Consider the following 15,462-nt stretch of genomic DNA (forward strand, 5'->3'; position numbering starts at 1 on the left):
AGTGCATGCAGATATGCCGTGTCTACATCTAAATGATTTATAATGTATTTCTCCTTAGGTGCCCACACTAATGCTGCTTGTAATGTAGTAGCCTTCAGACTAGGTGCAAACACCTCATCATAGTCGTTTGCTGTCTGATTGAACCCTTGTGCTACTAACCTGGCTTTATGGGTAACAGTCCCCTCCACACTAATCTTTAACTTATAAATCCATTTACACCCTATGGCTTGTTCAACTGGTGGTAACCTGACATTTTCATATACCTCCAGTTTTTGTAAGGATTTGAGTTCCTTATCCATTGCTTCCTGCCAAGCAGCCTGATCCTTAGTAGGATACAGTTTCAGTTCATTATAATTACCAGGAACTGTATTCACTTGGCATACAACACTAGCCTGATATCTATCAGGTGACCGTGTTACTCGGGCTGAACGTCTCGGTAATACAGGGCTAACTGGTGGACTCTCCTGTTCTACCTGCTCCTGTTCTTCTACCTCGTCCTGTGCTCTTTAATGGCTATTGATGGTTTAATTATTTCATCTTTAGGGACTACTTGGATGTCAATAACTACATCATTGTTGAATTCCTGTTCTAGTTTATGCCACCCAACGTGCTCAATAAATTTAGCACTAGTGCTACAGTAAACATGAGCTGTGCCTGGATCCCAAAATCTAAACGACCTATGGTTGGCCTCGTAACCTACGAAAAATAATTTCCTAGCTCTATGTGGCCCTTTCAGTCTTACTTGTGAGGGAATATGCACCCATCCTGGAGCTCCAAATGTGTGTAGGTAACTTAAACTTGGTTTTCTGCCATGCCAATGAGTGAAATTAAATTTCAGTTTAGGTACTTATAACATAGATAAATGCTCATTTATGCATGAACAATATGCAGTACCTTCACCAGATGTTTTCATCTTCCATCCATTTGCCAATGATACATGTTGCTTACTCATGGACATCGTTACAAACCTCTGTCTATTTCTAGTAATGCACTGCGATGCTCCACTATCAACTACCCACAAATCATGGTTTACCACCTTTCAGAAGACATGTTCTAAACAGTTTACGTGTAAGATGTATGTGTGCACCTACACTGTCACAAACATAAATCCCCTTCAACTTCTCCCAACACCTAGCAGCAGACTCTTCTCCACGAATATGGACTAGCTGCTGGTCACTCAGTGTTAGTCCAATTATACAAAGAGCTCGTTCGTTGTTTCATTTAAAGCTTCTTGGCATTGTCCTCATCATCTGGATCCCAAGCATTTACATCCAGTGGATCTTGAACTGCAGCCCATAACCCTTCTCTATGCAGAAGTAGACTGCACTTCATAGACCAGGAAACATAGTTTGTTCCATCCAACTGGGTTATCAGTGATAGACTTGTTGATGGGTCTTGTGCCATCTTTAACAGGACAGTAACTCACAATTAAACAGTAAACAGCTCTCTGTATATGGTACTGTGTATTCACACTAACTCTCAGTTATCTGAGCCTGGTATGGCCTGGGCCCATAACCGGTGTTAAGGTAATTCCCCGTTAGGCGAATGAGTGCACACAGGAAGACGTAGTGAGAGTAATGTTGAATAAAACATGACCAGCACACAGATACACTGAATAGTAAAATGTAGCTTTTTACTTCCAGTAAATGGTTAAGCAAATCCAACAAACAGTCCAAGTCATACACAGTTAAAGCAGCCAGTTTTCAGTCCAGGGATAATCCAAATAACAAACTCCAGTATCATAAACAGTTAAGTAAATAAACTCACAGCAATCCAAGAAGAACAATGATCAGTAACAGTCAATAGGAAAAATGCAGGAAGCAAAAACAGCGAACATCAGAACATCTAGCAACAACCAACTCACAGCAACAACAGAACAGAACAACCCAGGTTTCTGGCTCCATCTTATGGCTGTTTGAGGAACCACATCCAATTACAATTTTAGCATTCCCTTAAAGAGACAGTATTAAATGTGTATCCTGGTTTATATATTTCCAACCCAACTGTTAGGTGACTATCAATTCCTAACAGATGTCCAACAAAGCACTTGTTCATGAGACCTTATGTCATTTACAAGCAAGTATTGAGAACTTCCCACATGTAACAACTCAGGAAGTGAATTTCAGAGGACAATTTATCCCTCAGGTATGATATATCAAAGAAAGTCTGCAATTCCTTTTGCATACAGATCTTTACCTATAAGTGCAATACAATCACATTTCTGCAATAATTGTGCCTTCCTGATAGAGGAAAAATAATGGTTCATGGGAGTACTTAATTTGCCTTTTGTTAATCATAAAACAGAGTCAGTTTAGTGGTCTAGTGTCAGAGTTGGGATGAGTTGATCTAGTGGCTGAAGCACCAGGTTAGGAATTAGGAGACGGTGAGTTCTAGTCCTGCTTTAGCCACAAAGTCAGTTGAGTGACCCCTGGCCAGTCACTCTCTTTCTCAATTTAAGAAGGATTTGGCAGCAATCATTTCTGAAAAGATAAAGGTCTTGTGTCTGAAAAACAGACATGGTTGAAGATTGAACGGAGAACCTCCTCTCTAAATAGGCTTCCCTATAGCACTGGTTGCTATATTTTTTTTGTTTCTAATTAAAACTGTTTAGTATACATATCTTTAAAAACATGTTTCAATTTCCCAATGTTTTGTGACCATGGTAGTGGCATGCTAACATTTTCACTGTGATTGTATACAAATACCATTTACTGGGAAGCTATAGATTTCTTAGATCAAGTGAGGAGTCAGAATGCAACAGAATTCCTAGACATTTGTCTGAAAAATTAGCCATCAGCAGACATATAGCGACAAAGCTAATTGATAAATCATTCAAAGGAACAACCAAAAGCCAAGGCAAGAGGCAACAGCCCTTAGTACATTCTTCCCATCACACACCTTTTAAGCAACACTCAAATAACAGTAAAGGGGAAAAAATCTCCCCAAATCCACATAAGACAGTAGACAGCAAACCAAATTAATTTCCCCATTTTGGAGCACCAATGACAATAATACGATAATGAAATGTCTACAAAAAAAATCCAAGCTGAAAGGAAGGTCTGCCTGAGAATTGTGAAGACCAAGTATAACATTATCAGTAAGCAACTGTAGTGAGTGGTAGCGATAAGTAGACACCCATTGTCGCAGTCCTGGCCTTCTGTATTGGTTTGGGATGTTTTAATACTACAATCTCATTTTGGATAAAGAGCACCATACAGAAATGTGTTAAAGCCTCTAAATAAAAATGGTGCCGATGTGCCAAGGCAGTACAATATTAACATAGCTAGAGGTCATTTCTAAAATAATTCTTTTCTGTTGGAGAAAACAATTAAGATGTTGATGACTAAATTTGTTTTGTTAACTTAGGCAACGACAGTGCAGCTTGAGAATGTAGGAACTTTAATTCCACTTGTATTTTGAAGGTTGTATATTTTAATATTATAAACTGGGATAAGTGCAGTTTACATTGGTGAAACATAGCAGACAAAGAAAAAATCTTGTTATGTTCTTCATTTCAACTAACATAATTTTCTGCAAGGTCTTTAGCATATGAATATGCAGTGGTCAAACACCAGATATGGTGCAATTTTGTAAATTGCATCAGAGGTACTTTTTCATACTTATACCTTCTAAGGAATCTCACTTTTGAAAGAATTAACAGCCTGTTTCTTTATAGGAAAGATCCCTCTCTACTATCTATAATTTCCTGTCTCTTTAAGGGCACAAATGTTCTTCCATTGTGGTTTTTGGTGCATTTTGATCCTCTCAGCTGAGAAAATCCTGAGAAGTTTGATCCAGGTCATTTTTTGGATGAGAAGGGTGAATTCCAAAAGAATGATGCCTACTTGCCTTTCTCTAAATGAAAGGTTATCACTCATCTAGTCGTCTGAGGCCTTCAAGGTTTGTCCAAAATTATAAGTGCTAACTTGTTACATCATCCATATGATGGGTGCTTTTCTTCCTGCCTGCCTTTCTCAGTATCTGTATCAATTTCAAGAGAATCCCAGGGACATACCTAGTTAAATGGAGAAATCATTGAGAGAGTCTGATTGAATCATGAGGGAGAATGTTCAGTCTTTTGAAACCAGAAGATGGCTCTTCATGCTCTTCAGTCAAGCTCTTCATGGAAGGAAGCCTTTTTTTTCCAGAAAAGCCACAAGTCATCATAGATCAAGGAGAGAAATATGGATCATGATAGGACCAAAGATTAGGGGAAATTAATATTTCCTCTTTACTGTTTTCCTGATCCAGTATCCATTACCACAGTTTCTTTAACATTTTAAGGAGAACATAAAAAATAGCACAAACTACAAAGGAAAAAAAAAAAAACCAAATAAGCATAAAAAGCAATGTACCATATTTTTTGGAGTATAAGATGCTCCAAAGTATAAGACCCACCTAGCTTTTGAGGAGGAAAACAAGAAAACAAATCTGCCTTTGCCTCCCAGCCATTTGCCTCCTTGCAGCAAGCAGCAAACAGCAAACAGCATGTTTCAGTTTCAGCACAGCCTGATTAGCACAAGCAGCTGATTGTCAGTTGGATTGTCCTCCCAATGATCAGCTGTTTCAGGCTGCAGGGATTGCCATAGCCTATTGCCGCCTCCGCATGCCCCATTTTCAGCCATTGCATCCCATTTTCAGCCTCTGCACGTCCCATTTTTGGCCTCCACATGCCCCATTTTCCTCGTGTTCTGAGTGGCAGGGATTGAAATGGGAAGAAAATGGCCAGAGGCCACAAACAGAGCATGCAGAGGCCAAAAATGAAATACGGAACAAAGTACACATTAAATGGTAGGTCATTTCAAAAGATTCAAGTGTTTTAGAATGGTTGTGGCTTTTCCCAAACACTCAGGCTATAAGGAATTCTTCCTGAAATATTGTTTTTTACTTGCCACTGCTAATCTGAGATGATACCTAACTTTCTGAGTCCCATAAAGACATTTGGTATGTATACATACTTATTTGGTTTATCTAGCTGTGCTGAAATTAACAAGTGCTGAATTAATTTAATTAGTTGACAATTAACTAGTTGCCTTCTTTGTTCTTTTAACAGGGAAGAGAGCATGTGCAGGAGAGAGATTGGCTGATATGGAATTGTTCCTCTTTTTTGCCATTCTGCTCCAGCAATTCACTTTTGAATTGATGATAGAACCTGAAAAGATAGATTTGGTGACTTTGTTTACAGATCTTAAGAAGGATGGGAAGCATCGGTACTTACGGGCCATCAAATGTAAAATTTAACTTAGCAACAGAAATAAATGATTGCCTCAAGAAATATTCTTCCACTAACCCTAAAATATACAACATAAATGACTGTTCTACTATGACTATCAATATCAGATACAGATACAGATTAACCAGGGTTGGGATTCAAAAATCCCACCAACCGGTTCGCTGCCTGGTTGCTGGATGGGAACTTTCTATTTCCTATTTCCAGTGGGCGTCCTAGGGGAGGCCGTTTTCACACTCCCAAGGATCTGGAGGCCTTCCCCGGGTCTCTGGGAGGGCAAAAACAGCCTCCCCAGGTTCTGGAGGTCTACCAGAAACCAGAAACAGGCTCATTTTACAACTTCCAGTTATTCCGGGAGGGCCAATTTTTGCTCTCTCAAAGGTCTGGAGGCCTCCCCTGGGCCTCTGTAGGCCCTCCGGAAGCCAGAAACAGGCCCGTTTCCAGCCTTCGGAAGGCCCATTTTCCCCCTCCCAGAGCCTCCGTGTGGACCCTGCACATACCTCCATTGAAAATGGGCCACGTGGAGATTCCTGGGAGGGGCAGGGTGGGTGGGGTGAGGTCAGCCGGTCAGTTGAAATACCAGTTTGGTGAACGAGATGTAACTTTAACATCTGGTTCACCCAAACCAGTCTGAATTTGTAGAATCCCACCCCGGAAATTAACAGAGTTGGAATGGACCTTGTAGGTCATCTAGTCCAACCCCTGCCCAAGCAGGAGACCCTACACCATTTCTGACAAATGGCAGTCCAATGTCTTCTTTAAAGTCTCAAGTGATGAAGCTCCCACAACTTCTGAAGGCAAGTTGTTCCATTGGTTGATTGTTCTCACTGTCTACCATTGGTGACATGATGGTAATGGTACCATCACTACTACTACCACTACCACTACTACTACTGATGTTTGAATTTTCATTTCATCCAAAGAGTTGATTTCATCCAAATCAAGAATGCAGAACATTTTCAAGGCAAAAGTTTGCTCTTGACTTTTCAGTGGTATGACAGGATCTTAACCCCAAATTTAGACTGGGTGGAACCAGGCCAAAATTTAACATTTATTTCATTCATTACCACTCTCTGTATGGACTTTCTATCTGAGGCACTGCTATCACCAAACCAGACAGTGATGCAGTTTGTTAAAAGGCTCTCAATCATGCCTCTTTAAAAAGTGGCCAGGACAGAAGGGGAAAGATGTGCTCTCCTCATCCAATGCAGGAAATGCAGATGCTGATTTGCACATTTCACTAAGGATGATGTGTGGAGAGACCAATTCAGAGTGTTAGTTATCTGCATCCCCAGATACTTAATACTGTTGACCATGTCTACAGCTGCATCTTTGATACTGAGTTGAGTATGACCATGCCGGCTATTTCTAAAATCTACAATTATCTCCTTTGTTTTATTAACATTTAGGACCAGGTTACTTTTATTACCCCAGTCCACCAGAGCCTTCACCTCTTCCCATAAGCATCTTTATTGTTGTTCCAAATAAGACCCACCACTGATGTGTCATTCACATACTTTACGACATGTATCATAGCAGATTTGGCACAGCAGTCATGGGTCATCCTGGTGAACAGTAGCGGACTCAAGACACAGCGCTGTGGGGAACTTGTACTCAAACTTTTCTTCCAACTCGCACAAACTGGGGCTTACCAATAATGAAATCCAGTATCAAATTACATAAAGGACTATTAAACCTAATAGGCCCAGTTTGTTCACCAAATGCTGAGGAATGATTGTGTTGAACACTGAACTAATACCAACAAGCTTTATTAATTTACAAATTATCGACCTATGTTATGTATATTATATTAGTGACAGAATAGTTAACAGGAAGGATAATAATAGTAAAAACAAAACAAAAATTCTCTGTTAATAAACTGTTATTGTAATTCATTTGTAGAAAGTTTACCATGGCATTTTATCTACTCCAAGTAATCCCAAAAGTTATAAATACTATGTCCTCGATCAAATAGCCATGTTTGTGTCAAGCCCGAAATTGACATATGTGTAGTCATTTTAGTTAGGCTTAGTATACATTCTTTTTCTTACTTTCTCGGTGGCAGTCATGGGGGGAAGGGTTTCGGGCTTGCCATATTCCTAAGTGGGTGGGAGTGGAGATAAAGAGAATTGTTTTGGTTAGGTGATTCTCCTTCCCGTGGGAAATGAGCTGTGGGTGCTTAGGCCCCTTGAGATGGAGATTTATGACATCAAGCAACATTGAATTACTTCTATTGGAGAATGTGACTTTTGGGGGTTGTTTCTAACTTTTAATATTGTGGAGTAATTCTGGGTTATGGCAGATCCAGAATTATCATGGACTTTGCCAATTTGATGTTTTCCTAAATAAAAGAATTTGTCTTGGAAGATGGACTTTGTTTTTGTTTTTTAATGGATTTCATCACTTGGAAACTTGACAGTTCGTTTCTTAATGCCATCTCTTATCAATTGTTGTTTAATTAAATATGATAGATCCACTATCCAGAATAAGTCCATCATGGGTGGAATCATCATCTGACCATATATTGCCAATTGTATTATATTTTATTCATGTGGTTTTCTCCTGTGCAGATGTAGTTTACCATTTTCTTCTCCCAAATGCCTTTGTCCTTGTCACTAAAGCAATTGTCTTCCTCCAGCATTTTCCTATATTGCTGCTGCCAATATAAGGGCCTGTTTGTTTCAGCTGGACAGCTGGGATGATCTTCGCAACTTGGGTGTCATTCCTGGGAATATGTACTCTTGCCATACACTTCTAATGTTCTTTTGCTCATCCCTTGCAGGAACATATCCTCAACTGCTACAATGTAGCTTGAGAAATCTGCCCCCCTCCCCAATTTCAATTTAATTTGATGATTTTATTCTTAAAAATAAACTTCACGTATCTGTTATCTCATGCTAATAAAAAACAAACAAAAACATAATGTCAGCATTTTTCAGATTTTCAAAGATATCTAGTTTAAAACCCCAACATGGAATTCCATGGCATGTTTTCTCTTCTTATGATCTTTTAACTCTTCTTAAAATTCCATCCAATTCCATATTCAATAGGAACAACAATATCAACAAACATTAAAGCTCTGCTTTAACTCAATAATGAGAGGAGCTAAAATGAAATTGGACCAGACTGCCCTCAAATAATCAGGAATCAAATGGATTATTTACAGGGCTTCAGGTCCACTTTTGAGAATAGATTAGAGAGGCTTGACACAGCTCTAGAAAATATGCAGAAGTTTAAGATTACAGCACCAGGGAAACAAATATCAATGGCTTTTTCTAACAAACATATATTTAATGGGACTGTTAATTAGTGCCTCAGGAAATAGCCCTCCCTTTCCTCATTCATGAGCATTACACAACTGATTATCTCCAGAGAGTTTGCGCAAGCAAATAGAACAGAGGTAAGTGATCATTTTGGGTCCAATGATATATGAGCTGTTATATCCAATTTTAATCTGTCCTGTGCACTCATAAGCATCAACATATGGATACATAAAGAAAGAAACAAAAAATGTTTATCAACAATACATTAATTATTGAATTGACTGCAACGATGACACCATTAAAGCCAACATCTTTAACACCTTCTTCGGCTCAATATTTGTAAACAGCAATGGATCATGCCCAGTATTTCCTAGCCGAACCACAGACAACTACAATGATCTAATACATATCGATTTTACAGAAGACAATGTTGAAAAAGCACTACGCAATCTAAAACCATCTCTATCTATTGGACTGGATGGAATATGTGCCTACTTCTTCAAAAAGCTATCCACTGCCATAGCCGAACCTCTAAGCATAATCTTTGAAAAATCTTTCAGGACCAGCTCCTTGCCTAACCTATGGTCAACCTATGGTTTTACATCTATTTTTCCCCTCCTTTTTGATTTTGTAATATTTTAGGCTAGAGGCTCCCTTTTAGTTATTTCTTTTTTTAAAAAAATATCTTTTTTTTAAATTAATTCTTATTATATCTTGCTTGGAAAAGGAGGGGGAAAGTGAGAGCAAAGAAACTTTGTAACACTGCCAACTAGAGGCTTGAAAATATTCTATTTCCCTGTGACCAGACAAAGCTGAGAAAGAAAGAACTGAGACTCTTTTTCAAGGACATTGCTATTTGATAAGATAGAGGGAAGAGCATGGGAGAGTATTATTACAGGTGGTCTTCTGGGTTTCCATCAACAGCTAGAGTCTGGTGTTGAAACCTAGGGGGAAAAATGGTGATAATTTTTTGGAGAAGAGAGCTATAATAAGAGCCTTGGATAATTTAACAAAGTGCAGTGTGCTCTTTTTACTTTTTCTTAAGTTGTGCTATCCCTCCTCACCAGCTTTATTGTATTTAATTTTCTCTTTTTTTTTCTTGTAATAACTATTTGAGTTTTTGGCTTTGTTGGAGCTTGTCTTTGTTTTTCTTTTCTTTTTTTTGGAAGTCCAATCTCTACGTTTGCTTTTTATTTTAAAGGGAAAGCTTTAGTATTAATGTTTTTTTTTTTTAAGGGAATAGCCTCCCCCCCTTTCCTGGTATTTTTGTTTTTTCATCTACCTTTCTGGTTTATTCTTATGCACTCTTTTCTATTTGAGACCTTTCAATTGGATTAAGGTGTTGAAGAACCTGAAGAATTTTTTCCTTTTCCTTTTTTTTTCTCTTTTTTTCCCCAAGCCTTTTTCTTCATCTAACTACTGATTGGATTAAGGTATACAAGAACATGAAGAAATTTTGTCCTCCCTTTTTTTTCTTTTTTCTTTAATCATTATTATTGGGCTTCTTTTTTCTACTATTTTTATTTTGAACTATAATTGGTTACTTCACAATTGCGCAAATACATTCAAGGTATGATAAAGATTCTAAAATGGAAGGTTTCTATGATAAATTGACTGATTTAGATAAGATTTTGACAGGTACTGATGAAAAGGTGATTAAAAAATTGTATGGATATTTATTAGAAATTAAATTAGAAGAAGAACAAGTTGAAGAAACTATGATTGCTTGGGGGAAGAATTTTGGATATGAGATCGATTTAGAGAAATGGCAAAAATTGTGGTCTCAAAAGTATAAAATGACAATGTCAACAGCACATAAAATTTTTTTGTATAAGATGTTTTACAGGTGGCATTTCCCCCGACAAGAATAGCAAGAATGTTCAAGAATAAATCCGAAAAATGTTGGAAATGTCGTCAGACACCTGGCTCATATTACCATATGTGGTGGACTTGTGCGGATGCTAAAAAATACTGGACTAAAATCCACATGTGGTTGGAAAAAATGACAAAAAAACATATAGACTTGAAACCAGAGATATTTTTATTGGGAATTTTACCTGAAATATATAGTAAAGACTTGAAATACCTGATTGTAAATGTATTAACAGCGGCTAGGATTGTATTTGCTAAAAATTGGAAAAATGAGAAAATACCATCACAGGAGGAAATCATTAAGAAAATATTGGAATGTGCTGAAATGAGTAGATTGACATTTGAAATTAGATAACAAGAGGATAAACAATTTTATAAAATTTGGGATCTTTTCTATCAATGGTTAGACAATAAAATACAGTAATGAAATATGTAGACTTTTAGAAAATAATAAATATATAAAGATGTGCTTCTTTCTTATTATATCTACAAAATGATTTTAGGATAGATTTGGGATGATAATATGAACTGTTATAAAATAAACTAAGTAAATTATGATTATCTTGTAAAACATGAATGAATTAAAGTATAGTCAAATGATTGATTAATAATGATACTAAGGTATTTAATTTTTGATTGAAAATATGAGATTATATGCAATGTAATTGTAATTGAAGACTACGAAATGGAAGCACAAAACAATTTGTAAACCAACCGGCACACTGTATGTACACATATGGAAGATAGCTTGATGTTTTTATGTTTTGCTTGTTTATGTTTGTTTTTAAAAACCAATACAATTTTTTTTAATTAATACTGCTTTTTCAATTATAATTTGAAATAACAATTAAAATCAGACCCCCTAGTAACAACATTGTGAAGTAGAGAGCGCCATCTGCTGATGAGAGGAAAAAATACTACTCTGAGAACAACCATTTGAAGGATTGTGAAAACATTCAACTACCCTAAGATCACTGGAGACTTGAATATTTAAATAAGATCTTCATTAAAAGACCCTTGAATGTTATGTTATATGATTGAATCCACAAAAGTGATTTGAGGAGGCTTGGATAACACCCTGGTCTTTTTAAATGGATTTGACTGATTATTTATGAGATATAAAGAACTGTGATTTGAATAATAAACTCAGCTTTGAATAAATGGTTCCTGGACTTTTGGCTAAAAGCGGGACCTACTAAAATAAACTACACAACACAAGGTGGAAATGAGTGGAATATCACACTGTTCAGACATTGATATGTATAAGCAATATAAAATAAAAAACTTGACAAAAAACCAATAGATTAATTATTGAATTGACTAATTAGGATTAATTACTGGGCCACCTCATTAAAATGATTTCCCCCCCCAAAAAAATTAAAAATTCTGAAAGTTCATTTTCATGATGACCAAAATTTAAGCTGAAATTTCTATTATTAGACATTAGTTTTCTAGAATAAAAGAGTAAAATAGTTGAAGGGACATATATTATCTTCAACAAATGGCTGTCCAAAACCTCCAATGACAGGGTACCCTGTCCCACAAAATGGCCCCACAACTTCTGGAGTTAACCATTCCACTGATTAATTGTTTAATGTTGTCGGGAATTCTTTTTGCCCCTCCTGTGAATTGCCCCTCCTGTGGGTAATGTTGATGATATCTTCTTGATATAGTATGTAACTGTAAAATCTTTTTTACACTTACAACGAGCTCAACTACCACAAGAAGATTTTAAAATTTTACTGCCTAGATTGTAAACTTTATTGTCCGGATAGTAAATCTTATTGCCTTCTACTAAATTATCACTCTATCCGGGTTGTCAGACTCGATTTTAACATGAGTCAGTTTCAGCATTGTGGTTGTCCTTCAGGAGCTGGTGGGGAGGAGGGGCATGGCCAGGGTGGTCACAGCTGACTGATGTCACTCACATGGGTGTTACTTGTGGGGGCCGGGTGGGGTTAAGGAAGGAATCCGGGGGTCTCTGGTGGGTGGGGTGGTGGGTGGGAGACTTGACCCACAGGATGAGGTGAGGTGAGGCAGGGGATGGGGCAATTACATATGTAGCTGCAACCTGCCATCCCTTCAGCTGGCCAGCTGGAAAGGCTGCGGGACCGAGGTACATTGGGTTCACAAGAGCAGTGCTTCGCCAGCAGGCCCAGCAGGAAGAAAGGGAGGGTGCAGTGCTTCCCTGCCCACTACCAGACTCAACTTGCTGGCTAGGCTTCCCTGAAGCATGACAGGTGATGGGGTAGGAAGCAGCATCTGTCCCAAGGCTGGAGGAAGAAGACCTTTCCACAGGAAGTGGACCTTTGAGCCCTGGGCAATGGTTCGGGTTGTGCCCTCCTGACTCTCCCCATGAGCCTCTAGCTGCCCCGCCACTTACCAGGTGCCTCCATGGGGCTGAAGGGTCCTTGTCCACATGCAGGCACCTCTTTACAGAGCAGTAAAGCCTCACTGGGTGAAATCTCTGCTGCCGCATCCTGCACTGCCTGCTCTGGGCTTGTTGGGGAAGGTCTCCACAGAAGAGATGTGGTGGGTGGGAAGTGTCACTGGGTGTTGGCCTGCCTCCCTGCATTGCCTCTGTGCATCCCCATGATGCACAGCCACTTGTTCAAGTGACAAGACAGCCACTTGACAAGACAACCACTTGTTCACTGGCCAGGCCAAGCGTGGCTGCTCCAGCTGCACCTTGGGGCTCCCTAGTGGTCCCAGTGCACCCCACCTCTCCCTCTCCCCAAGTGGGGAGCTGACACCGCTGCAGGGCACAGAGCAGGTGGGGAAGCTCAAGGATTGTTATGTAGCAGCTGGAGGTGCATGCTGGCCACCCAGGTGGAGGGCTGGTACAGTGGGGCTGGTGAGGAGGGGGTGGCCATGGGGGCCACTACTTCCTGGGGGGAGCGGGCCTCTGATGGTGGCAGCAGCATCCCCCTGATCCATGAGGAAGAGGAGGAGGAAGTGATGGTGGCAGCTGAAGGGTAAGTGTTGGCTGAGATGATGCTGGCCCGCTGCCTCCTGTGTGCATGCGCACACACTGGGATGGGGTGGGCTGGGCTTAAGCAATGCAGGCCAGCCCATTACAATTTCCAGGATAGCCATGTAGGCCAGTTCTGACCATGTCACTGGGCCAAATTCGGCCTGTGGGCCTTCAGTTTGACACCCATACTCTGACCTCTTTTTCTGATTACAAATTGTCAGAGGTTGCAAAAATTTTTAACAATATTTTTAAATTTTAAAATATTATAAATATCTTTGTGGATTTTTGTGGACTACCTTTATATAATCACACACCCACACCCACATGCCTGTGTGTGTGTGTGTGTGTGTGTGTGTGTGTGTAAAGGATTATACAAAGGTAGTCCAAGGTAGTCCAAAAATCCACAAAGATATTTACAATATTTTAAATAAATTGTAAAAAATATTGCAATCTCTGACAATCTGTAATCAGAAAAAGAGGATAGAGTGATAATTGTGGCTCAAGGCAATAAAATTTACTGTCTGGGCAATAAAGTTTACGATTTAGGCAGTAAAATTTTAAAATCTTCTGGTGATAGTTATAACAACTTCATAAAGTGATCACTCAGTTTTCTCCGGAAGATTCAATATATACAAAAAATTGTGATCAATTCCTTTATGTTTAGGGTTGTTTTTTTAAATAGATTATTCATGTAAGCCCCTCTTTTGCTTGCCTTCATGCTGTCTGATTACTTTCAGTTTTGCTGCTCATCCAAGCAGGTCCATCAGTCAGAGCAAGCCAGTTAGGCTGAGATTCATTGGAATGTACCCACCCCTGGTAGACCAACTACTATCCTGCTACACTCAGGGATTTCCTCCCCCAAGGGCATTGCAATACATCGATGAAGATTCTCAGTCTAATAGAATATAATAATAAAAAAAACATTCACAAAATCACTCAGGAAAAAGATTTGGGGATGCAAAATGCGGTCATCCAATCTCTTCTCTCTCTTTTCTTTTTGTTGTTGCAGATCAGCCCTTTGATGTAGTCCCAATTGTCACAGCTGCTGTTGGTAATGTGATGTATTTGTTACTTTGGAAATCGATACTCTTATGAAGATAAAACCTTCATTGAGCTATTGCAAATTGTAAAGGCATTCACAGGATTCTTTTTTAATGTTCCTGGCATGGTATGTCAAGTTTTATGTGTTTCTACAAGCAGGTTTTTTTCTTTGTTTAAGAGTCAGAGAGTTCCAATTGTTCATTTCAACCTACAAAAATGGAAAGCTTTTTAAAGTGGTCATTTAAAAAGTGTGTTGTGAGAATCACACTGCATTCAAGTGACAATTCCTTTTGCTCCTGATTAGTTGCTACCAAGCAATCATACTTTCCAAGTTATTGATGATATACAAAGCTTCAGCACTGCTTCTTTTGAGATAACTATGCTAACTTGTAACTATTGGCGTTTCAGAGGCAATTACTTTTTAAGTCTTCTGTAATTTATTTATTTTATTTATTTATTTGATTTGTCAATTGTTTACAAGATAATAAGTACAAGTGTATACATAGTTGTGAATATATGAAATGGGTACATATAAGAAAAATAATAGAATAAGAGAAACAATAGGACAGGGACGGTAGGCACGTTTGGCGCTTTATGCACGCCCCTACAGACCTCTTAGGAAAGGGGTGAGGTCAATAGTAGACAGTCTAAGGTTAAAGTTTTTGGGGTTTGGGGAAGAGACTACAGAGTCGGGTAGAGTATTCCAGACATTGACCACTCTATTGCTGAAGTCGTATTTCCTGCAATCAAGTTTGGTGCGGTTTACTTTGAGTTTGTATCTGTTGTGTGCTCTTGTGTTGTTATGGTTAAAGCTGAAGTATTCATTGACAGGTAGGACATTGCAATGTATGATTTTATATACCATGCTTAAGTCTGACCGAAGACGGCGTAATTCAAGGTTTTCTAGTTTTAGAATTTCGAGTCTGGTGGCATTCTACAACGAGTAGAAGAGTGGAGAACTCTTCTTGTGAAATACTTCTGGACTTTCTCAATTGTGTTAATATCACATATGTAATAAGGATTCCAGACTGATGAACTGTATTCGAGTATTGGTCTAGCAAATGTTTTGTATGCTCTGGTTA

At 38.7% G+C, this 15,462-nt stretch overlaps 1 protein-coding gene across 1 annotated transcript in view; it reads left to right on the forward strand.

The window, feature by feature from the left end:
• The first annotated feature begins 13,236 nt into the window (after positions 1-13,236).
• The window catches only part of LOC113426278 (cytochrome P450 2C23-like), a 36,120-nt gene continuing 33,894 nt past the window's right edge, over positions 13,237-15,462 (forward strand). The window contains exons 1-2 of the mRNA XM_087954182.1: positions 13,237-13,340; positions 14,077-14,155. Of these exons, the coding sequence (XP_087810308.1) occupies positions 13,237-13,340; positions 14,077-14,155 (183 nt within the window). The remainder of the gene's footprint in view (positions 13,341-14,076; positions 14,156-15,462) is intronic.

This window comes from Notechis scutatus, chromosome 2 (genome assembly GCF_049901735.1).
Source record: "Notechis scutatus isolate UNSWTSFEM ecotype Mainland chromosome 2, rNotScu1.2, whole genome shotgun sequence".
NCBI classification, from domain to species: domain Eukaryota; kingdom Metazoa; phylum Chordata; class Lepidosauria; order Squamata; family Elapidae; genus Notechis; species Notechis scutatus.